The sequence below is a fragment of the Carlito syrichta genome, unplaced genomic scaffold, assembly GCF_000164805.1.
Source record: "Carlito syrichta isolate Samal-C Ts95f unplaced genomic scaffold, Tarsius_syrichta-2.0.1 Scaffold307324, whole genome shotgun sequence".
In the NCBI taxonomy this organism is placed as follows: Eukaryota; Metazoa; Chordata; class Mammalia; order Primates; family Tarsiidae; genus Carlito; species Carlito syrichta.
In genome coordinates, this window is record NW_007251420.1 from 385,664 (window position 1) to 410,120 (window position 24,457).

Below are 24,457 nucleotides of genomic sequence, written 5' to 3' on the forward strand. Positions count from 1 at the left end.
ATTTTTTTTTTTTTTTTTTTTTGGAGACGAGGTCTCACTGTTTGCCTAGGCTGGTCTCAAATTCCCGGGTTCAGGCAATCCTCCTGCCTCGGCCTCCCCAAAGTGCTGGGATTACAGGCACGAACTACTACACCTGGCCTCATATATGGTCATATTTACACACTCAGAAAATGTTTACAATAGTGAAATCAGTGCTGGCCATAACAGGAGTGTCCCGGCCCTCTCCTCATGCCCTGCATGCAGATGGAGCCAACCCAACAGGGGCTCAGGAAAGGGGGCAAATTAGATCTTACAACACAAAGAGGAAGGAAACAGATTCTAGGACACAATAGAGTCCCACTCTTGTAAAATATACAAATATGTGTGAGGATCCCTGGGTAGTCAGGTGTGCCAAGTCACTTCCAGAGGGTTCCTCTGCAGGGAAAGCAAAAGGGAGATGAGAACTTCCAAGCCTGTCACCTGGCCCACATTAGGTCCTGGGGTTTTCATTCAATGTCCTCAGAGATGAGCATTCCTGTCTAGAGGGACCTAATGGGATGCTGGGATATCGCTCAAGTCTTTATTGATCACTGGGTTGGTTGTCTCTCAGAGACATTGGATCAATTTCAGTCAGTGTTTCCAGTAAGGGGAAAGAGGAATCAGGAGCCGATGGCTTCCCTGCCCATTTACCCTTCTCTCTTCTTCCTCAGTTCATGTTCTCTTTTCAAGAACAGCCACCACCAGGACTGGTGATCTGAGTTAAAGAAGAAAGCTCCAGCCAAGCATGGTGGCTCATGCCTGTAATCACAGTACTTTGGGAGGCAGAGGCAAGAAGATTGTCTGAGCCCATGGGTTCAAGATCATTCCAGGCAACATGGCGAGACCTCGTCTCTACAATAAATAAAAAAATTAGCTGGGCGTGGTGGTGCACGCCTGTAGTTCCAGTTACTTGGAAGACTGAGGCGGAAGGACCACCTGAGTCCAGCAGGTCGAGGCTGCAGTCTCTGAGCATGCCACTGCACTCCAGTCTGGGTGACAGAGTGAGACTTCAACTCAAAAAGTTCCAGGCATGGAACTCTATGGGAAACCATTCCTCCAAGGACAGCAGAATCCAGGATTCCACCCCTCTCTACTAGGCTTGGCATTTAAGTCATCAAAACTGAGCAGGACTTGGCCATCTTTTAGCAAACACCATATCGGAAGTTAGTTTTAGTGGGAGGGGACCATCTCTTGGTGGAATGACAAAAAGATAAAAGGGAAAGAAAATAAAAGGAGAAACACAGATGAGAAAAAGGCCATTGCTACTCCCCCACTTTATACCCAGTTTCAACAACCTTTGAACATTTCTTTACCCAGGTGGCAGCGTGGATAAGGACAGGTTCTACCGCTGCTATCAGTGAGGCTTCGTCCATGCATCTGCAACTCACAGAGGAAGGGGGAGGTTACAGGACACCCGACATGTCTCAATCTAGCTCTGGTTCAAGGGGGAGAAAAAGGATCCACACTGAATTTGAGTGCAAAAAATAAATATAAAATTTATTAAAACACCCACAATATTTTAAAGATACCAGGAGTAATACAGTTCACAAACCCAGTTGTTTGTGTAAATTATAATAAAATACAAATCAAAAAAGGATACATACTTGCAATTTCTAGGCACCCTAAATTAAATTTACTGAAACACTGGGGGAGAAGGGAGGTTAAGGAGGGGTAGCTCAGGAGGCAAACCAATAAAGTGGAAGGAGAAATATTAACAAAAAGGTAAAAATTATACAAAATAAAATTATCAGCATAAATTTACTGTACTAAGAATATCTACAGTTTAATAATACACATCCTATTGCCTTGAGACATTGCAAAATTCTACCATTCATCCATCAACCCCAGATAAACTTCATTTCAAGTAGCCACAGTTTACAAAGTCAAGACGGAATATTCAAGTATGGTTGTTAAGTTCACCTCCATTGGAAGCCAAGTAACCAAACAGGAATTCAAAGAGATAGAAATAAAACGCATCGAAAAGCTACAGGGATTCTAGACTTAGTCTAATGTATCAATATGCCACTATTCGACTTGCCCTTGTCTCTAATTGGAATACATAAAAAAGAAATGACATCACTCCTGTTTTTCTCCCCCCTTTTCCCCCTGAAAATAAAAAGGCATTAGAAACCAATAAAATTTGGACTGTTCAAAGAAGCCAATGAGTAATTTAAGTCCCCATGAGAAGAGTGATGAGTTACTCCTGAATGATGGGTTGTCAAAATGAGAAGAGGGAGCAAACGATACCACTACACAAAGCATCCCTGATATCAGAAGAGAAGCAAATGAGGAAGTAGGCCAAATCGCTCGCTGATTCTGTGGCAAAAAGCAACTTTCGACCTTGCATCTCTGTGCTGCGGTCTCTGCTCAGGGGAGAAGCCTATTGCTCTGCTCTTGCCGACAGCTCAGCGGGAGAAGGGTTGGGAGCACCAGAGAGGCGCCCTGCACTGGTGGGAAAGACTCTACGCACGCATGGGCGTGGGACTGTGTGACCTACGCTAGGGGTATGCACCTTCAAAATGTTGTTTTGGTCCAAGGTATGTTGAAGTTGGCCATGTTCTACAGCAGACGCAGCTGGCTGATAAAACCGGGTTTTGAGTCATTTCAAATGACAGCGATGACGACTGAGAAAGCTCAGTGAGATGGGCATAGGAAATTCACATCTTATTCAAAAGCAAAACTTAAAAAGGAAACGAAATAAAGTCAACCACACTCCTTCCTTTTAGGCGTCCTGCCATGCTAACTGCTGAAGAAGGAAAAACAAAATGACCCCAGATTTTTCAAGGTCAAGCACATCATCGAAAAGACAACCTGCAGGTATATCAGACCCTAATGGAATCTACTTTACTGAAGTTGTCACAATGTCCTGTTTTTGAGGTATTTAACAAAAAGTTATTGTGACAGTGGATGACACATAATGGAGCTTCCTGTTGAGTTTTTAAAACATCAACTTCTGTGGACCCAAGAAGAAATTTAGATTAGCACCAACTAAAAAGCAGCCTCAGTGGCATCGAGTGAGCTAAGAAAGATCCTTCCTTTAGTCAGAACACGCGGGGTGACCAAAAAGAGGCAGAAGCAACATTGGGTCAAAGGCTGTGAGGCGCAAGGAAGTGAAGCCCCTGCCCACCTTGGTCCCAGCCAGTGCCCGGTGAGGAAGAAGCTCCCTCGGGACTCCCAGAGATGTCCGCTTAGCACCCCAGGCAGCAGGAGGAAAATCAGTGTCCCTGGCTAGGAGAATGCCTGTCATGCTGGAAGAGGCAAGAGTGCCCAACTCTCCTTCCTCAAGAAAACAAAACAAAACAACGCAGAAACAAACCCCCAAACCCTCTCTCTCATCGAGCCTGAGACGACAGGTGTGAAACTAAAGCACCTGCCAAGCCAGGCAGTCCCACTCCCATCTACCGTAAGGGAGCTAGCTGCCTTCTTGACTTGCTGTTTGGCCAAGGGAAGAAAAACAAAACAAGACAAACACTGCTCAGAGCAGATTACAGCACGGTAAACAGGTCTAAGACAGCACCAGAGGAGGGGAGGGAAAAGCCAAGAGAGACTGGAGCCCACCTTGTTTTTGGTTGGTTGTGGTTTCAGAACGTTGATAGCACCTCAGCAAGACAGGATCTGGGACAGTCACATTAAAACACCGTAGCACCATTTTATTTAGACTATTTCAATTCATAGAAATGCTTCCTAGTCCATAAAACACACTTCAGTAACAAAAGGAAAGAGATACTGGTTGAGGCACATCGGGGATATCGTATAATTTTCCACCAGCTTTGCCTTGGTTTGAGATCTCGCATTGATTACCCTTCGAGAAACAAGTCTGGTCGGATTTCTCTCAGTGAAATCAGGTATCGTCTACACATTGCCAACCATCCTCACACATTTACTGCTGCTTGATACAAAGCAGTTAAGCTCTGCTACTCCTTCCCTTGCTTTAGCACTTTAAAAATCCCTTGCTCTGCAAACTATTGTTTCCAAAAGAGGCTGGTGGAAGGACCAAGGGGGGAGGGTATCATCTCTTTCCACGCACACCACTGTCATCTTGGTGAGAAGGCAAAGCAGTACCCATCATGAAGCTGGGGTGTGGGAAACTCAGGCCCTGAAAAAACCAGACCCAACAACAAAAACGAAAAAGCCCCCCAGATCCATGCAACACCTTTAGTCAAGATCTCTGACAGTTAATGGTTTCTTGAGCTAGCACCAGTTATTTTGTGAGAATCTGCTGCGAAGTGATTTTTAGTTTTGAAAACCTCTTAGCACAGAACTCTGCAAGTACTTCCCTTGCACACAACAGGCAGGGAAAATCAAACAAAGCAAAACAGGAAACAAATATTTGCACTGCATGTGGATGGTGTCCGTGGACAGGGTACACTGGGGAGATGACTATAAGACTCCATCGTTTTCTGTTGCTTAGAATTACTCTTAAAACTCTGTCATGCTGTTAGGTTCTTCAGTTGCAATGGCTTTATTTTTCTTCTCATGATAAAAATGTCTGTTAATCATCTTTAGGATTTAAAAAATGATAGTGCCAGTAAAAAATAAAAATTTGATTTTTCTCTTTAAGAAACCTTCAGCAGCAAGGGGGGATTAAAGAGCTGTGCATAGTTACTTTTTAAATATAAGTCTAAAGCATGCTAATTTCAATGACTGAGATTTGAGGTAGGTTATACATGTAGTGTGTACAAATCAGCAGGGGCTTGAGCACGGCAACAGCACCACCTAACTCTCAAAACGCCATTCTGAGGGGAGTGGGAACATCCAATGGAGACTGCCTCTTGACTCGCCTCTCAGCAGCCGGCTTCCTGATCTAGAAACTTACAAACCAAGGCTGTTTGGGCTGGGGGGACAGATGTCGCATGCTTTTAGCTTGTATTGGTTTCTCCTTTCATCTAATGGCTTTGCTAGCAGAGGACGATGAGGGGAGGAGTATATTGAACATACATCAGGAAGATTCACACATGCCAAGTATCAGAATCACCTGGGTTACACTAGGGACCTTCCAAACCAACAGCCAACCTGGGGCTTCACGGGTCATACAGACGGTCACATTCTCCAAATGTTTTGCAAAATAGTGTATTTCTTGCTTAAGATCATTTAAAATGAAGTTTTCAAGGCACCCCCGCAACTACCTAAGCACGGAGTCAAATGAGACCTGCATAAAAGTACTGATGCGATAAGCAAAATAGCATTTAAAGGACCCAATTTTTTTTCCCTCAAAACTAGAAAATTAGCATGCTCATGAAAGACTCTGCTTCCTTTAGCTTGTCAAACTGAAGGTCAGAGATTTTCCTATAAATCTGAGTTCTGAATAATTCTAAATCCTGATAAGCTCTTGGGTATTTATTTCAAAAGCAATAATATTTCATTTTTGTCCTGTAAAATAAATGCAACTTTACAGAATATGGTAAAAGTGGAGGATAGACAAAGCACGTTAAATATTCAGCTACTATTTACAATTTCTCCCACAATTACATGTTAAAACATACTTTTTTTTTTTCAAGTTGCTGCTTAAATCTAGGCAAAAGTGCTTAAAAAAATCTTTCACTATTTACAGTTAAAACCAGACCACATAAATGCTCAAGGACATCTTACAGCGACCATCCGCCAGTGCTTCCAAACAGCTACAGTCAACACCCAGCGGGTCAGCTCTCAGCTCTTACACAAGGCACCTGGAAGTTCAGGAACTTGCCTTTAGCACTGTCATCTGATTGTTAAACTCAGTTGATGAAGACCCACAGCTGAACACAACTGCTCAACAGACAATTCTGATGTTAAACTCAGGACTTGGTGGTCATTCACTGTGTGGCCATATTTCCCTCTGTGTGTCCTGATAAAGCCCCCCATTCACCACGCACACCCATGTGGGTAGCTTGATATTATTTCTGCTAATACCACAGGAAAAACCAACACTCCAAGAAGTCTGACTTGCTGTAGATGAGTGTTGCTTCCACCTGTCAGGCCCAGCCTCTCTCACCAATGTCACAAAAATTAAGCACCACATTCTCACTTCAAAGAACCAAATGAATGCACCAGAATTTTAGAACAGGTATGTTAAAGTGGGCGGAGAGGGAAGGAAGTAATAAAGAAAATGATCAAGTGGAGAAATGGCACCAATTAGGGAGGAAAATCACAGCAACCTGCTGAAAACGTTTGACTCTTGCACTTTAAAATTAAGTGTAGCCCCCCCCCCCCCCATAGCTTGGAGGGGTGGGCTCAGGTGTGAGGCATGCACCATTGTCCAATGTGGAAATCCAGGATAAGGGTAGATGTGTGAACTGCTGTTACACTGGTTTGCTGAGCTCCCGCAGGATGCGACCTGCCCAAGAGTCAAGAAAGTCCCAGCACCACACTACAGCACCAGACTCTGCACAGCACCATGCCCAGAGCACCGCTGGCTTTTCACAGCTTGGTTCAACTTCCTGTTTTTGAAGATACAGTAGCCCTTTTTCAGTATCAGCATAGACTTTGGGGCATCTTTAACAACTGCCACTAAGACACATTCCTTCAGCCCAGTATTCATCAGCTTGGCAACGTGGTGGACGCGGCCCTTAAGAGCCTCGCAACTCCCGCTCCATCGTGAGGTGCTGCCTAGGGAACCATGACATCATGTGACTTAACGGACAGAGAGGATTCAGTGTGGAGACTAGCAAAGCTTGAAGCCATCTACTTCCAACCTGGTTTCTGGGGAAATCTATGCCAGCGTCTCAGGGCCTGGCCTGGGGTGCATCTGCCCCTCGACTCCAAGCCGGTGACTGGAAAAGGGACCCCAGATGCTTTTTTCTGCAATTCTCCCATCCTACCAAGAGGACAGAGGCTGTCCTGAGGGCTCCCTTCCTCAAAGGGAAGGGGTAGCTGTCAGGAGGGAGGGACTGGGTGGCTACAATCCGTACTTGGCTCGTGAGGGGCAGATGGCTGAGAGGGCCTTGCCAGCGCCTGAGAGGCTGGGCTCGCCAGGCAGGGACGAGCACTGCTGGCCTTTCCTGCCAATCCTTTACCATTACTATTGTCGCTTTAAAAAAATCCAATAAATACACATTTTAAATGGAATTTAAAACTACTCCTTTGTGAAAGGACACTATAAACTTTCTTTCCATTATTGTGATATACAAGGATAGAGTTTTTAAAAACAAAGAGAAAATAAAAGCCCCCCAAACAAGGGGGAAAAAAACAACTTGGAGATATAAATATTAAGATCACGGAAAAATCACCCGACAGCCGTAGTTTCTTCTTCAAAGTGCTGGGGAAGTAGGGGGAAGGGAGGGGCGGGTCAGTTCTGAGGTTTGGACCATAAATACATATATATGATATGCATATCCATATATGTATATATAGATAAAAACACTTTTGCACCCCCAACCCGCCCCCAGGAGTGAGGGCAAAAGCACCACAGAGGCAGCTCGGGCTGGGCCCGACGCTGAGGTACGCTGGCTCCCTGGCACCTAGATCCAGCGGCTGTAGGGGCCAGTGACCTTCGTGTAGGCGTAGGAGGACACGGTGACCGCGGAGTCCGTGGGCACGGCCAGCGCCTGCCGGGTGGGGACAACCCCCTTCTTCTCCTTCTGCTGGGGCTCGGCGACCATGGCGCCTCCCCACTTGCGCTTCTTCCCGTAGAGCTTGGCCTCCTGCTGTCCCAGGCCCAGCCGGGCGGCCTCCTCCTGCCGTGCCCGCGCCCTCTCTGCCAGCTGCTTCATCTTGGCTTCCCAGAGGGCCAGCCCGTGGTTGGGCTGGTTGAGGTTCTTGTGCTGGTAGAAGACCAGCGAGATGCGGGTGGGGTGGCAGCGGTTGGGCTTCTTGAGTGGTGTGGTGGCATGCAGCTCCCGCCGGGCACACTCGATGAGGATGGAGCCGTGAGCAGGGGCCACGGCCACGCCGCCGATGTTTTCGTCTAGGAAGTTGTGTTCGCTATCCGACCACAGCTCCTCCTCCTCCTCCTCGGCACCACCACTGCCCCCGCTGCTCTTCTCCTCCCTCACCACCCCCTTGCTGGAGGCCTCCTCGGCGGACCCCTCCTCCAGGCCAAAGGGATCCCACAGCTTTTCCTCAGACTTCAGGGCCCCAAACAGCTTCTCGCTGGAACCCAGGGGCATGCCGAAGGACTGCCAGGCTTTGTCCAGCTGACTGGCCCCGGGGGTTGGGATCCTTCCCTCCTCCCCTTTCATGGGGTGCCACAGCTTGTCTTGGAACCCGGGGCCACCTTTCAGGGCCGAGTTGAAATCCCCCACCCCTAGTCCCCACGGTTTCTCAGACAGGCTGGACCCAGCCAGGGCTGAGGCACTGTTCCCAAACTTGCAGGGGCTCCACGGTTTGCCTCGCAGTTGTCCTCCAGGATGGGGAGTCGATGGTTGCCCCTCACCGGGGAACAGCCCCCACTGGCCATCTGGGAAGTGGGAAGGAGTCAGGCAGCCGGCCCCAAAGGAGCTGAGCTTGTCGGGGACAATGGCAGGGCTCTCCCCAGAAGGGAACACACCCCAGCTGCTGCCCATACTGTTAGTCCTCTTGGGGGACATCCTTGGGCCTCCTGCGTACTGTCCCCATAGGTGACTGGGGCCTCCATTCTGAGATGCCTCTGGCAAAGGTGTTTTGCCCATCTTACCCATGTCTCTGGGTACAGATTCAGCCTGGATCAAGGGGTCGACTGGCTCTTGCTTGATGGATCTGTTGTAGCAATTGGAGCTCTGAACAAAGGGAGAGGGGTCCCTGGACACCGGGTGGATCTGGGGGGCCTTGGGAAGCAGATACTCCTTGGGGCCTGGATAAGCAGGCTGCTGGTGGTGAGGAGTGGGGTGGTGGGCATCCGTGGGAACAGTCTGGCTGGGCAGCTCGGCAAACTCAGCACCACCGTAGGCCGGGCTTAGGCTGTTGTGCAGAGCATGGAGGTCTGGCTTCTTCTCAAAACTGCTATTGCTGCCACTGTGCCCCCAGGCACCAGGACCCAGGAACTGGGAGGGGAAGACCGGGTTGCTGGATGGAAAGCCATAGTAGCCAAACGACGGAAGAGCATACTTGGAGTGGAAGCCGTTGACAGAGGTCAGGCTGGGCTGTGCATAGTAGGAGTGGTAGGAATACACGCTATTCATGCTGTAGGGGTCAGAGGGCCGGCAGTTGCCCAGCACTGAGTAGCTCTCCACCACTGCGTTGCCGCTGTACTTGAAGGAGCTGAAGTGGTTCTGGGGCTCCACCTTGAGGGAGGGCTTCAGGCCTTGCTGGGACAACCCACCTTTCAGAGACAGGCCTGGGGGAAATAGAAAGCAACACAGTGAAGGAGCCCAAAACACCATGGCCTGGAGAGGCCCTCGGCAGCAGACTGGGGACAGACCCCCCCCCCTTTCCCCGAGACATTTCCTCTTTTGGGATAGACAGGACTGGTGAGGAGCTGAGGCATGCTCAAGCCAGGACCTGGGCTTGCCCCCAACCCTGGGTACTGGCACAGCACAGGCCCCAGCCCCACTGGAAGGAGGAGACCTGGTGGGAAGCAGCTCATGTGGAGTCCACAGCCCCTTCTCCTTGCCTTGCCCTGGCCAACTCCAGAAGTTCTCACTGAAGCACCACCACCCCCTCCATACCTCATCAGGATCACTGCAGGGATCAGGGTCAGAAGAATGAGCGCTCAGATGCCTGATGGCAATTGTCCCTTGCACATCACAAGCCTTACCATCCCCACTGCACACCCACATGCCCTGAAGCAATGCTGCTCGCCTCAGACTCTTGAGAGGAGCAAGCTCAGGGATGTGCCTCTCCTCTACCGAGCTCAGTTCCCTGTGGACAAGTCCTTTGTACTTGCTTTCCTAAGGGCCTCCTATCAAGTTTGGCGTCCTGGGGTTGCTGCAGATAACTTGCTGATTGATACAATTAAGCAGAGGTTCCAGTTACTAGTGTGATGAGGCAGGGGGGCTGGGGTGGAGGAGTTTGAGCCCCCATGAGGACAGCGCCAATGCCACACACCTGGGTCAGTCGGGACACCCGCCAGCTCCAGGGCCTCCTGCTTGATCTTCTCTGGAGTGCTCAGTTTCTCCTTCTGCATCTTCTTCTTCTCGGCTGCCGCCTTTCTAGCTTCCAGCTGCCGCTGGCGACAAGACTTGGCAGGCTCAGGCAGGCGTCGGACCTCGCGGGGGAAAGCGGTGAGCACCTGGATGGCCCCGCTGCCCACCTTGGCATTCTGGTTCTCCTCGCTGCCAAACTCATCCGTGCTGGCCATCTTGTACAGAGGGAGAACGTGCAGCTGCTCATCCTCGGGAATCTTGCCCACACAGCGATTGTCTTCCTTAGTGAGGGTGCAGACCTGCCCAAAGCAGGGAGAGAGGACATGGGGGCTGGGGGACTGAGTGCTAGAAGGGAAGGGTCTGAGCACTCCAACATGACCTTGTCTTTCCTCATGCAGAACCAAGACCACCCACCTGCCTGGCTTGAATGTTCTCTACCACTTTGGAGAGTTTCTGAAAAGCACCTTTATCTTGGATCCTAGAGTAACAGTATCACCAACACTCTCAGTCTGCTTTTCAGCTTTCAAAGCACATTATCTCATGTGATTCTAATAGGGCTGAGAGGGGATGAGATGACTGCAGGGGGCCAGGTCAGGACGTGGAGGCCTGCTCCGCCCTCGGATACAGAATTGTTGCCACTGCTTCATGGCACCCAGTGGAGCCTTGGCCCTTCCACCATTTTCCTCCTTGTCCCGAACACTCGTCCTCTTTTTGCTCTTAAAATATATACATATATTACTAACATCTCTTTGTGCTGTTTGTGAAAAATTTAGGCAAGCAAAAAGGAAGTAAAAACCATCTCCATAATCCCATCACCCAGAAATAATCACTGTAAATATTAGGGTCATATGTGCATAGACAGGTGCACGATTACTTTTTTGGTATTTCAATAGAATATTCTGTGTACAGTTATGTAATAACTTCATTTTTTTCTTAACATAGTATGTTTTCTTGTGCATTAGATATTCTCTCCCAATATGATTTAAGAGTAGCATATTACTCTACTGTATCAATGTGTTAGTTTATTTAATCTTATTATCAAACATCAATTTGTTACCAATTGTTCCCTACCATAAACAATTCTTTCTGAAATACCCTTTTAGCTAAATTTTCAAAGATACTTAATTCCTTAAAATAAATGTTGTGAAGCAGAACTGCCACTTATTGCCAAACTGCCCTCCAAAATGAATCAGTTTTGTTTTGTTGTTTTTTTTGAGTTGGAGTCTCATTCTATAGTCCAGCCAGAGTGCAGTGGCATGCTCACGGTCACCCCAGCGTTGACCTGCTGGACTCAGGCGATCTTTTCACCTCAGCCCTTCAAGTAGCTGGAACTACAGGCATGCGCCACCATGCCTGGCTAATGTTTTGATTTATTGTAGAGATGAGGTCTCGCCAAGTTGCCCAGGCTAGTCTTGAACCTGTGGGCTCAGGCAATTCTCTCACCTTGGCCTCCCAAAGCGCTGGGACTATAGGCATGAATCACTGCGCCCAGCCATGATGCCGTTTTCCACTCAAACAAGCAGAATGTGAGTTTCAACTTTCCTAAATTTTGCCTATTAATTTTCCCATTAATTTATTTCAATGTATTATTAAAATGTACCTCATTGGTGTACATTTTTCAACAAGGTTTGCTTTTTCTCATGTTTACTCTTCACTCTTGTATTGACTATACTTTCTTATTTTGTATATTTTTGATGCTCTGGCATTTGGGGGTCTTGATTCCCAAGAGACTGCCCCTCCCAGGGTAGGAGACTGCAAAGGCTCCCTAAAAGTAAATTTTTTATATATGAACCAACCAATCCTGAGCCCACACCCCCAGGCATCTTCTTTATCAAACTCACACACCAAGGCAATCTTCCCTGTGCCCTAAATCACCCCAGTGCCAGATACTGGAACCATCCCCACAGCTTAGAGCTTGCCCAAATTATTTAAACTATCTAATCTTAAAAGTATTCAGTGTACCTACCCTGCCTCGCCCATTCCTTCCTGGAAAAAACCAAACCAAAACAAAACAAAACAAATAAATAGGAAACCACTAATAAAGACTCGATCATACTGTCCTCTTTTCCTCTTCTGTCTCCTAACCAATCTCAGGGCTTCCCCATGTGGCCCCTATGGAGTATGCCATGCCTCCAGTCTCTAGGGATGGTAGATATAAACTTCTTCCTTCATGACAGACATCTTCAGGTCTGCAAGTCTTATCACACCTGATTAAAAACACATCGTTGGTATACTTCACAACTCTTTAGTTGAATTCCTTCTTTTGTGATTTTATGCCTTTTGCCCATTTTTTTTTTTTTTTTTGAGTTGGAGTCTCACTCTGTCGCCCAGACTGGAGTGCAGCGGCCACTCCCGGCCACCGCAGCTTTGGCCTGCTGGGCTCTGGCGATCCTTCCGCCTCAGCCTTCCAAGTAGCCGGAACTACAGGCACGCGCGACCACCCCTGGCTAATTTTTGATTTATTGTAGAGATGAGGTCTCACCAAGTTGCCCAGGCGGGTCTCAAACCCGCAGGCTCAGGCAATCCACTCACCTCAGCCTCCCAAGGTGTGGGATTACAGGTTGAGACACCGAGCCTGGCCTTTTGCCCATTTTTTATGCAACACTATTTTTTATCATTTATAAAAAGTCATCTTTGTATATTAAGATATCATTCCTTTGCCACTTGTTACAAACATTGTAGTGGTTGGAGCTCTGTGTGTTACTAGCCATCGTTAGCAATTTTTTCTTTTTTTGATGTAGAGACAGGGTCTCACTATGTTTCCCAGGGTTGACTTTAACACTTGGTCTCCCAAAGTGATGGGATTATAGGCATGAGCCACTGCATCTGGTCTATCATCATTACTTTTGAGACAGGGTCTCACTCTGTTGCCCAGGCTGGAGTGCAGTGGCATGATCATAGCTCACTGCAATCTCAACTACTGGGCTCAAGCCATCCTCCTGCCTCAGCCTTCTGAGTAGCTAAGACTACAGGTGCATGCCACCATGTCCAGCTAACTTTTTACTTTTTGTAGTGATAAGGTCTTGCTATGTTGTCCATGCTGGCCTTGAACTCCTGGGCTCAAAAGCAATCCTCCTACCTTAAGTTAGAGTCTCACTCTGTTGCTCAGGCTGAAGGGCAATGGCACGCTCATGGATACTGCAGCCTTGACCTGTTGGGCCCAGGTAATCCTTCCACTTCAGCCTCCCAAGTATCTGGGGCTACAGGCATGCTATCACGAGGTCTTGCCAAGTTGGTCTCAAACCCCTGGGCTCAGGCAATCCTCTTGCCTCAGCCTCCCAAAGTGCTGGGATTACAGGCATGAGACACCACACTCAGCCCAGCTGGTGCCAGAAACTTTATGCTTTCATGGCACCAACTTTATTAACTCTTTCACTTAGAGTTCCTCCTTTGGTGTCATGCTCTACCTATCTTGTTTCTTCCCAGAGCATGAGTGAGTCTTCAAACTCTTATGTTCTAATCAGCCTCCTGTACTTTCTGGATTGAATAGGCCATCAGTCCAACTTCCTACCATTCTCTCAGATCCATTGCTATATAACCAACAGACCAAAGGTAAAATGCAAAAAATGAAATATGGCAGAAACCACATTTCCATCCATAACATACCAAAGGCACCATACAAATTTCAAAAGATATGGCTATCCTGAATTAAATAATAATAATAATAAGCAGGTAGGGTACAGTGGCTCACAAGTTCCAGTGTTTTGAGAGACAGATGTGAGAGGATTGCCTGAGCACACAGGTCTGAGACCAGCCTGGGCAACATGGTGAGACCTTGTCTCTACAATAAATCAACAAATTAGCTGGATGTGGTAGTTCCAGCTACTTGGAAGCCTGAAACGGAAGGATTGCCTGAGCCCAGCAAGGTCAAGGTTGTAGTGGCTGTGAGCGGGCCACTGTACCCAGCCTGGGTGACAGAGTGAGACTCCGACTTATATAAAAAATCAAAAATGGAAAAAATAATAAGCAAAGGATAAAAACAGGATATTCACAAAGATGAAATTAAAACAGGCAGGAAAACTAGGAAAAGATGTGTAACCTCTCTAATAATAAAAGAAACAGTTAAAATGAGATCATGTTTGCCACTCAGGCGGGCAAAGACTAAAAAGATCAACAAAAGCCAGTGTTGCTAAGGAAGCAGGAGAATTAGCACTCTAAGCCTGTATATACAAATGTAAACGCAGTCTCAAGGAGGATACTGCACCACTGCATGCAAAGGTGGTAAGAACGGTCCCTCCCCATGTCTGAAAGCACTTACTGTCCATTGATAGAGGGATGGTTAAATAAATGATGGCAGAGCCATACACATCCATACAGTCTCAGAAAACAAAGTCTAAATCCACTGACACAGAAAGCTTGAGTTAAGAAAAGCAGGTCACAGCACCACATGTATATATAATGTGACCCTATTTGTGTAAAATTTCATATAGCCATACCTCACACACACATTTGGGTGTCTGAATGGATGGTCAGCAAACTGCTATATGTGGTTATCACTATGAGATAGACTTCAAGCAATCTTTTTTATGTCATTTACTTTTTAAAAAAATAACCATGAGTAGTTACTGTTTAATTAGAAAAAAATAATACTTTTCATTTTGGAAAAAATATTATTTTCACCTCAGACCCCAGAAGCTCTGGGATCCCAATCACCTCACTGTGCTTTTGCTCTCTCTTGTCTCCCCTCCTCCTCCTTCCCTGCATCTCCAACCTCAGAGGGCCTGCTCTTTTGGTATATTTCAGCTAGAAACCATCACAACAGAGTGTAGGCAGGAGCCCACCCCATCTTGCTCCTCAGTCTTGGACACGGGAATGGGAGACAAGGTGGAGAAATAGAATCCCAAGGTATGGCCATCAATCCCCAGGGGACAGGAGCTACAACTGGAATCTGGGAGCCCCTCTCCCGATGAATGTGCTCTCCTCTTTTCCATCAACACTCACTCCCTTGGTGATCGTCCCAGCCTTGCAGCTCTAACTATGAGCTCACCAGGCCCTCCCTCTCCCCTGCCTACTCCACATCTACACCTGCCTATCTAGTAGGCATCTCAAAACAGAGTACTTGATTTTCCACCCCCACACCTGGTCTTCTCTGGTTATTCTACATCACAATAAATGCTACCAACACTTGCCCCGTTGCTCAAGCAAAAAACCTTGGAGTGGTCCTCAAGTCTTCTCTCTCACATCCCACATCCAGTCCATCAGCAAATCCTCACAGCTGTCCCCCTCAACAACATCTGTCCCATTACTCCCCATTCCTGCCAAAGCCCTGCCCCCTTCAGCCTGAACAACTGCCAAAAATGGCCTCCTTCTGCATATTCTCACCCATCGGCCCCACCCCCACCCATGACATACTTCATCTTCTACCTGCGGCAGCAAGAAAGTGCTTTTAGCTTTATAATGCCATCTTACCCCTGTCCAGCTAAAAAGCCCTCCGGCAGCTTCCCGCCACACTCAGAGCAAAACCTACAGCCCTTCCCTGGCCCTTGAGACTCCCTGTCATCTGGTCCCTGCCTGCTGCTCTGATCTCATTCTCCCTCTTCCTCCAGCTTACTCCCTTCCCATCGATTCCTAAACATATCCAGCTACTCCCACTCCAGAGCCTTTGCCTGTACTGGTCCCTCTGCCCAAAGCACTCAACCCTCAGACATTTGCTCCCTTGTTCTCTCAGGCACTCATGTGTCCCTTCCTCAGAGAGGCCTCTCACTGAAAAGAGCATCTCCTGTCGTTTTATCCTTTACCTACTTCATCTCTTCCTCATGGCCTTCATTGCTACAGGACATCACATCACATACTTGGGCAGGGACTTTGTCTACTGGACTTCCCAGTGCCTAGAGCAGTGCCTGGGAATAGCTGGTACTCAACATACATTTGAACAATGAATGCATCAAGGGTTTGTTTGGATTTAAATACAAGTGCCCAGAGACACCTGGAGCCATGTGTTTAGATAAGTGGTGACTCAAGGTGCCCAAGGGGCTGCATTCTACAGCAGCCACCTAAGACACAGACACAGAGCCAGCCTTGTCTGTTCATTCTGAGAAGTGGGCAGGAGAAAGCCGTACGGCAGCATACCTCCCAGAGTTCTGGAAATTCTGTTTGCATATACCTCCCTATTCTGAGCCCACCCTTCTGCACAGACTTCCTTACCACGGTGCACCCATTGTAGAGGTTATGCTGGTCCTTGTGGGCGTGGGCACAGAAGTCCATGCAGGCGGTGACCCCCGCGAAGGGTCGCCCTTCCTTCAGCCCTAGGCGGCAGTCGATCGCTATTTCCTCATTGGTTACCTGTGTGGATGAACAAGGAGGGCTGCTCAGGTGACCTGAGGTAAGTGGCCCTGATTCTGTACCTGAGGAGGTCGGGTCTTGACTGCAGAAGGGAGGTTTTCTGGCTGAGAAGTCCAAGCTCCAAAAAAGTTACTTTTAGGACCCTGTAGGAATTACTTCCTTCTGGGTTATCTCAAGTCCCCCTTGTCTGGTCTGGGAGATGCAGGGGGAACAGGGGAGAGAAATTTGGGCCTCACCAGTAGAAATCAGAGCACAGGAAGAAGACAGTTACCAGAGGAAGGGGAATGAAGACCAGGGATAGAGGAGAGATGGTGTAGGATGCAGCTGGGTTGCTATAAAAAAGGGGTCTCATCAAGTAACTGCATCATCGCTTTACTTCTGGAAGCCTGGGCAGAGATGTGGATGACATGCGGGTGGAGAAAGGCCCAGGGTCCAGTACCTGGTTCTGATAGGCCTGAGGGGCCAGCCGCTTGTACAGGGGGGCAACTTCAGTAGCCAGGTCCTGGAAACTCTTCCGGAGCACTTCTTCCTGTGGAGAGTAGAACAATCACATACATCCAGAGCACGCATACCCGGCAAACTCTGCCCCCTGGAAACGGACCACCATTCTAGAACCATCGTCTGGTGTCGCTGAGAAGGTCGGGAGTGAGAGGTCACTGCATGTCTTTACAGCACGCCTTCTGGGAGGAGTATGATGCCATATTCGTTTTAGAACTGGGGACACTGAAGCTCCGAGAAAAGGCTACTGCCCGAAGGTTCAGTTATCTTGACCCCTAAGCTACTGCTCCTTTAGGATCCAGCCCAGGTCAGCCCAGAACACCTAAAAAAGGTTCTTACTTTAGAGTGCCTAACATCCTAAATCATAAGTGCAGCATAGTGGGTGTGAAAAAACCATGAGCAATGTATGAATCCTTCCTCCAACATTACAGATAGGAAAATAAAGGCAAACACGACCTGTGCTAGAAATTCCACAGCCAATCTGGCTCGAGCCTGTTGTAAGCCAGGTACACAGACAAGCCTCAAAGCTCCAGCCACTCAACCTGCACCACACAGTGTGTCGTTCACACACCAGGTGTAGCTACTGAAATACAGACTGATCTTAATTAGAATCAAATAAAACTACAAATTCAGTACCTCAGCTGCACTAACCACATTTCAAAAGTTCAACAGCTACATGTGCTCCTGTCCAAACAGCAGAGAATGTGTCCATCATCATCACAGAAACTTCCACTGGACAACGCTGCTCTAGGCAGAGCCATAGTTCCCTGGGTACATCTGGCAGAGAATTTCAGGCGTTCACAGCCACTCTCTAGCTCTCTGAGGGGAGCAAGTAGGAGTTGTCAGGGCTCCCAGGCACAAAGGGTTTATAAAGAAAAAAGCAGGAGGCAATAAGAGAGAAAAAGGCCCAAGTACTCAGAGTTAGAAATGGAAGATGGTGGGGCTCACGCCTATAATCTCAGCACTTTAGGAGGCCGGGTGGGAGGATTGCTTGAGCACAGGAGTTCGAGAACAGTCTAGGATACATGGGTAGCCTTGTCTCTCCAAAGAACAAAAAAATTAGTCAGTGTGGTAGTCCCAGCTAATTGGGCAGCTGAGGTGGAAGGACTGCCTGAACCCAGGAGGTCGAGGCTGAGGTGAGCTGTGATCATGCCATTGTACTCTAGCCTGGGCAACAGAGGGAGACCCTCACTCAAAAGAAAAAAAAAAGAGAAGGAAAAAAAAATAAATGGAAGCTGGAGACCAATGACTCAGTTGTCCATTCAGTGGGGTGGCCAGAGCAACCAACCTCTCCCAACCAAACCAGGCTGGGCTAGTGGGGCCAGGTCACCTCTCTGGCTGTTGTTCAGAGTCTGTTACCAGCCCAGTGGGCCTGAAGCCAGCACAACAAGGGATGAGACTTGTGATCTCTGGAGAAACATAGGCATGGGTTTAAATTCTGCCTTCACCATTAACTAGCCATGTGTCCTTGAGCAAGCCATTTGCCTCACCAGTGAAGTGAGGGGGCGGGACATGAAATGATTTGAGATACCTGTGAGGTGTTCAGCACACTAGTCAGCAAAATGCTAGAACAGGGAAAGTAAGTGTGAAAAACTAAACCAATGTCTTTTCACTCTTGGTAGTTCTGAGGTCCTGGGGACCTTGGAGCTCCTTTTTTCATTAAAGCAACTGCATTCGCTACTTCACGGGGCTAGGCAAGGGGTAGACCCTAACATAAATAAAAGCCTAATATCAAATTAGACTTTTTCAAACTCAAACAATACTCTAATAGCCAGGTTTTTGGGGAAAAAAAGAGTTCTAAATTGGGAAATGCTTCCTTTCACTTATGAAGAGCAAAGCTTGGAAGTCAGAGAATCAAAGTTGACACGAGCTTTGGTATAGAGAAGATATTCCCAAGGGATATCCCTGCCCCATGGGAAAGGGGGAAGCCCTTCCAGTTCTAGGAGCTTGGAGAGGTCTGTCAGGTTGAGACTGAGATCAAGGTGTTTGCCTGGATCCTGGCAAACAGAACCAAGTACCCACCCCTCAGGAACTCAGGCAAGAGGGAGGTGAAATGATGGAAAGCCCCGGCAGGCTCGTGCCTCCTTTGCATTTGAAACTCTGAGTGGAGACCATCTCTCAGGTGGGCCTTTGCAACATGGACAACAGAACAGGGAGGCAGTGGGGATGGCCTGAGTTGATGCTCCCAGCTCCTATGGCCTGAGTGAAGCCTTGGCCTGTGGTCATGGGGATGAGGAAGGCTCTGTGGGTGAAGTCCTGGTAAGGAGCCTACAGAGAGGAGACCCCATGCCTAGAGGCCACATTGTGAATTCCAGTCTAGGGACCAGGCCAGCTCCCCAGTCTGGAGACAGTAAAAGCCCACACAACTGCCTAGAAGTGTCTTCCTAGGAGCCAGGCAGGGTGACTTAGGGAAGCCCAGCAGAGACCCAGAGGGTGGTCCACACACTGCTGTACCTCCCATATCCAGAAGGATGTCCTGGGAAGAATGAAGGGAATAAATGACCCTTTGAGAAGGTCAAATTCTGATAAGGAATTTTAATATACACCTTAAATGCTCAGAATAGTTACCTTAAAGAGATTGTTTAAACCGGAATTATCTGAAGCATTCAACTTGTAAGTCTAATTTTTCACATTCTGTGCCCTCTACACACCCCAAATCCCTCCATCCACAGCAAGATAAGGTCAGTTTTTGTAAAAAGTAAAGCAAGTTCCACTTTCTCTGTGCTTCTGTGTAATGGTGTACCAGTCCTACCTCCTACTGGACTGCTAAGGATGCCAGTTGAAAAAGAGTGGGAGGAAGAGTCCTTGTCCAGCTCTGCTCACCTCTTTGGGATTGTCCCCAGCAAGGCGGAACTTGCGAGGTGTCTTGCTCCGAGCATATTTGCAGCCATTGAAGTACATGCTCCAGGAACAGCCAAAGGAGAAGGAGGCACCACAGGTGTTAGGGTCTTTGCCTTGGCAAGCGCAGGTCCGGCTGCAATATACATCACAGGTTAAGCATACAGTTGCATTATTTCTTGTTCTGGAATCTTCCTCCTCTTTCAAGGAGTGGTGCTGCTGAGGTTTGGCACCCACCAGCCTCCCAGCAACTGGGACTCATCCTTCCCCACCCCAACACCTTCCTCAAATTTCCTTGAATAGAAAGCCAGCTTTAAGCAGCCTGTTCTGCCCCTACCCCATCCCACAGGTGTAACCCAGAGTCTTTTGTTGGGAAAAGCAACAAAAGATTGTTTGAGATACAGGGGAAAAAATCTGGGAAAAATCCATACGTTTACATTCTTCATTGACTAATGTCTTAATCAGCTCCAACACAGACCACACAAACAGAGAACTAATATGAACATCAGGATTTGAACATGCCTGTTTCCTATAGCCCAGATGCCGAAAGGCCTTTAAGCAGCTAAACTGATATAAAAATTCAATGCTTAATAAAATCTGGAAACAACTCGAATGCCCATAACTGGAGAAAGGATAAACAAATTATGATACATCCACAGAAATGAGAAAAGGACAGGAAACGAGACTAGTGGTTGCCAAGGGCTAGGGAAAGGGTTGCCTAGAAAGGGGACGGGAAATCTTGAGGGATATTTTGATTGTCACAGCAGAGGCTACATGACAGTAAACATTTGTCAAAAACCTCCAAGCTTTATTTCTAAGAGAAAGAGTTTTATTAGATACGAGGGGGAACCCCCACAAAAACCAGAACTATTCTTTTTGGAGGCCCCTTGCAGTACAGGCTTTTCCCACCGGCAAGTGTTCCAGGAACCCGTCAGCATCGGTATACCAGCTAGTGTTGTTGTGAAAGGCTGCATTCAACTTCAGTGTATTTTTTTTTTTTGAGATTCTTTCAATGCATTTGCCCATTTCATGATGGTTGATTTACAAGCACACCTGTCCACACCATGATGAATGTTCAGTAATTTTTTACCAAAAATGGCAGGACCCCCCCCCATGCCCCACCCTTCCTATTCACCTGATCTTGCCCCGAGATACTTTTTCTGTTGTTTACCCAGGAGAAAAGTCCTCAAAGGGAAACATTTTGCCCATGTGCAAGGGATGAAATAAAAAATGGCAGAAGCACTAAAAGGTATCCAAACTGATGAGTTCAAACACTGTTTTGAGCAGTGGAAAAAGTGTCTTGACAGGTGTATTACGTCAAACAAAGGGTACTTTGAAGACGACTGAAGTTTAAACATGTAAGAATAAATACACAATTTTTTAATAAAGGGTTTTTTTTTTTGCCTCCCCCATACCTTAACTTTTTAAAATGGGGCAGCTTTTGTAAGTATCACTAATGTCCTGTGCTAAAGGGAACATTACTCCTTTACAGTTGTTAGTGCCAGTGAGATCTGGGGCTTAGCAGCGAAGCTGAGCCAAGTAAACAGACTCTCCTGAGCCAGGGTCAAGTTCTGTGGGTGAGCACTCTTTATCCACAGTCCTAACTCTTCAGGGACCACACTGTCCAGAAGAGGGCCAGACCCTTCCCTAGGGGCCCTGCAAGGAGACCCTCATCCCTCTGTCCCCAGCCTTGCCCCCTGCCACCTGCCACGTACTCATCGTTGAGGCCGCATCTCCGGCTGGTGGGGTTCCCGTACTTCCGGAGGGTATCGGTGAGCTCTTGGTAGAGGGTGTCTCCGAGGCTACGGGGGATGCCTTCCCAGGCCAGGATGAGGATGACGATCACGGCATTCTGGCAGTGGTGACCTGCCCTGTGCCGCACCAGGCAAAGCAGCTTCTCCTCCAGCGTGTGCCTGCGGATCACCTGCAGGGGCAAGGGCGGTGCTATGAGCCGCAGGACCCAGGCACCTGTGTTCCTCTGCATGGTGCCACACCTCCCTTCCTTGGCCACAGTGACCTGGGGTGCGGGTCTTTAGGGCAGTGTCCCTGGGGTGCCATGCCCTGAAGACAGCAACTACACGGGGCAAGAGACCATTATGATCGGGAATAGAAAGCATAAAAGTTATTTTTTAAAAGAGTGAAACAAAAAGTAATTACCACAAAGTCTCAGTTACCCGTGACTTACTTAGGCTTAAAAGTAAAAATACATAGATAAAACTGCAAGCCAAAATACTGAGGTTTTTACACATTGCCCTGAAACATTTACAGGGAAAATGCTAGACACCTGTGTATTTTTAGTTACGAAGCAAGGGGCTTGGCACTGTGGAAAACAGTTCTGAAGTTTCTCACAAAGCTAAACATAGTTTTACTGTATGATCCTCTAATTCCATGCCCAGGAATGTACCCAAGGAAATTGATAACAGGGACTCAGACAGATCCTATTGCATACCCATGTTCACTGCAGCATTATTCACAATAGCATTTTTCACAATAGCCAAAAGCTCCAATCCAAGCATCCATCAACTGATGGATGAATAAATAAAATATGCATACATACAACAGAGTATTCAGTCTTGAAAAGGAATAAAATTCTGACACGTGACAACATGGATAAACCCCAAAAACATGCTAAGTGAAATAAGGCAGACACAAAAGGCCAACTATTTTAAGATTCCATTTATTTGTGGCACCTAGAACAGTTACATACAGAGTAACAAAAAGCAGATGAGAACTTATCAGGGGCTGGGGCAGTGGGGAATGAGGAGCTGCTGTTAATGGGTACAGAGTTTCAGTAAAGGGCATTGAAAAAGTTCTGGAAATAGACTATGGTAGTCGTTGCACAACAATATGAATGTGCTTAATGCCACTGACCTGTACACTTAACAATATCAAAATGTTAGATCTTATGTTTACCTATTTTATTGCAATTTTTTTTTTTGAGTTGGAGTCTCCCTCTGTTGCCCAGACTGGAGTGCAGTGGCATGCTCTCTGGCCACCGCAGCCTCAACCTGCTGGGATCCGGCGATCCTTCCGCCTCAGCCTTCCAAGTAACTGAAACTACAGGTGCGTGCTACCACGCCTGGCTAATTTTTTGATTTACTGTAGAGATGAGGCCTCGCCAAGTTGCCCAGGCGGGTCTCGAACCCACAGGCTCAGGCAATCCACTCACCTCAACCTCCCAAAGTGCGGGATTACAGGCTGAGCCACCGAGCCTGGCTTATTTTATTGCAATTTAAAGAAATATAATATGCCAAAAATCACTGAGTTGTATATTTCAAATGAGTAAATTGTACAGTATGTGATTTATATCTCAAAGCCTTTAGGAAAAAAAAGGCAAGGGCTCTGGGCACTGACTGCTCTACTGCTCAGGATCTGGCCAGGTCCAGATCCTCATTCACTCCCCAAGCACAGTCTTGGCTTATAAAGATGTGTAGGGCAAAGGGATCTGGGAGCTGGGAAATAAAGTGGCTGGAAATCACCAAAGAATGCAGAGTAATTCTGTGACCAGATAAAATGTGGGGGCCTCTAGGGAGGGGAAGGATGAGGACAGATTGGGAAGGGCTGAGTATTAGGCCGAGGGGTGAGGACTCGGGTAGGGGCTCCATGAAGGACTATGAGCAGGAGATAGTTTCATGCTTTAGAATAGGGAGCAGAAAGTCGGGAGAAGGGCAAGCCAGGGAAACCAGCTAGGACACCACTGATGTCACGAGCAAAAAATGGTTAAAATGCTGAACTAAGGCAGTGTAAGGAAACAGGAAGAGAAATGGGTTCCTGAGACATTTAGGAGAAAAGTGATTTGAGGCCATTTGACTACAGGGGCTGAGGAAAAGGGAAGAATTGTAAATTATTTCCACATTCTGCGACTCAGGAAACCGTGTGGGCGTGGCTGACCGTGGAGTAATTGGGAACACACCAAGCCAAAGTCCTCGGGAGCAAATGAGTGAGCTCTAGGTGGCCCCAGAGAGTGGGTCTGGAGGCCAAGAGATGGCTGGGCTGCAGACAGACCCCGGTCATGTGTGGGTCAGTACAGGGAAAGGTGAAAAGGGATAGCCAGGCAGGCAATACAAATGAGGAAAGCAGGCCAGATGCAAGACCAGGGTGAGGTGTGGGCCACCACAAAGTGAAAAGTGTTTGCCCATCAAAAGGGGGAAGCCAGGCCTTCTCGCCATCAGCTGCTGCCTGGTGGAAATTCCAGGACGGTATGGTTAATTCTTCCAATTTTGCAAGAAAAATGGAAACCCAGATTTTAACGTGAAATTTTCCTGTTCAAAAATGTGAGCACTACATTCTTTTTTTTATTGTGGTAAAATACACATAAATTTGTCATTAACTATTTTTTGAGTTGGTTCTCACTCTGTCACCCAGGCTGGAGTGGTGCTGATCACAGCTCCCCACATCCTTGGCCTCCTAGACTCGGGTGATCCTTTCACCTCAGCCTCCTGAGTAACTGGGACCACATACAGCTAATTCTTTTTATTTTTATTTTTTGTAGAGACAAGGTCTCGCTATGTTGCCTAGGCTGGTCTTGAGCTCACTGACTCAAGTGATCCTCCCACCTTGGTCTCCCAAAATGTTAGGATTACAGACATGAGCCACCATGACCAACCCATTTTAACTACTCTTAAGTGTACAGTTTAGTGGCATTAGGTACATTCACACTGTTATGCCGTCATCATCACCATGTACTTCTAGAACTTTTTTATCTTGCAAAACTGAAACTCTATGTTCATTAACCAGTAACTCTCCATTCTCCTCTCATGTCAGCCCTTGGTAACCACCATTCTGCCTTCTGTCTATGATTTTAACTGTTTTAAGTATGCCATATAAGCGAAATCATACAGTAT

The 24,457-nt window shown here is 47.4% G+C and overlaps 1 protein-coding gene across 1 annotated transcript in view; it reads right to left on the bottom strand.

Moving 5' to 3' along the window:
- Positions 1-1,488: 1,488 nt before the first annotated feature.
- The window catches only part of TET3 (tet methylcytosine dioxygenase 3), a 127,945-nt gene continuing 104,976 nt past the window's right edge, over positions 1,489-24,457 (bottom strand). Inside the window, exons 6-11 of the mRNA XM_008064379.2 lie at positions 21,329-21,537; positions 19,599-19,749; positions 16,717-16,806; positions 16,140-16,277; positions 9,958-10,294; positions 1,489-9,247 (exon numbers count right to left, since the gene is read on the bottom strand). Coding sequence (XP_008062570.1) covers positions 7,455-9,247; positions 9,958-10,294; positions 16,140-16,277; positions 16,717-16,806; positions 19,599-19,749; positions 21,329-21,537 — 2,718 coding nt within the window. The 3' untranslated portion in view covers positions 1,489-7,454. The remainder of the gene's footprint in view (positions 9,248-9,957; positions 10,295-16,139; positions 16,278-16,716; positions 16,807-19,598; positions 19,750-21,328; positions 21,538-24,457) is intronic.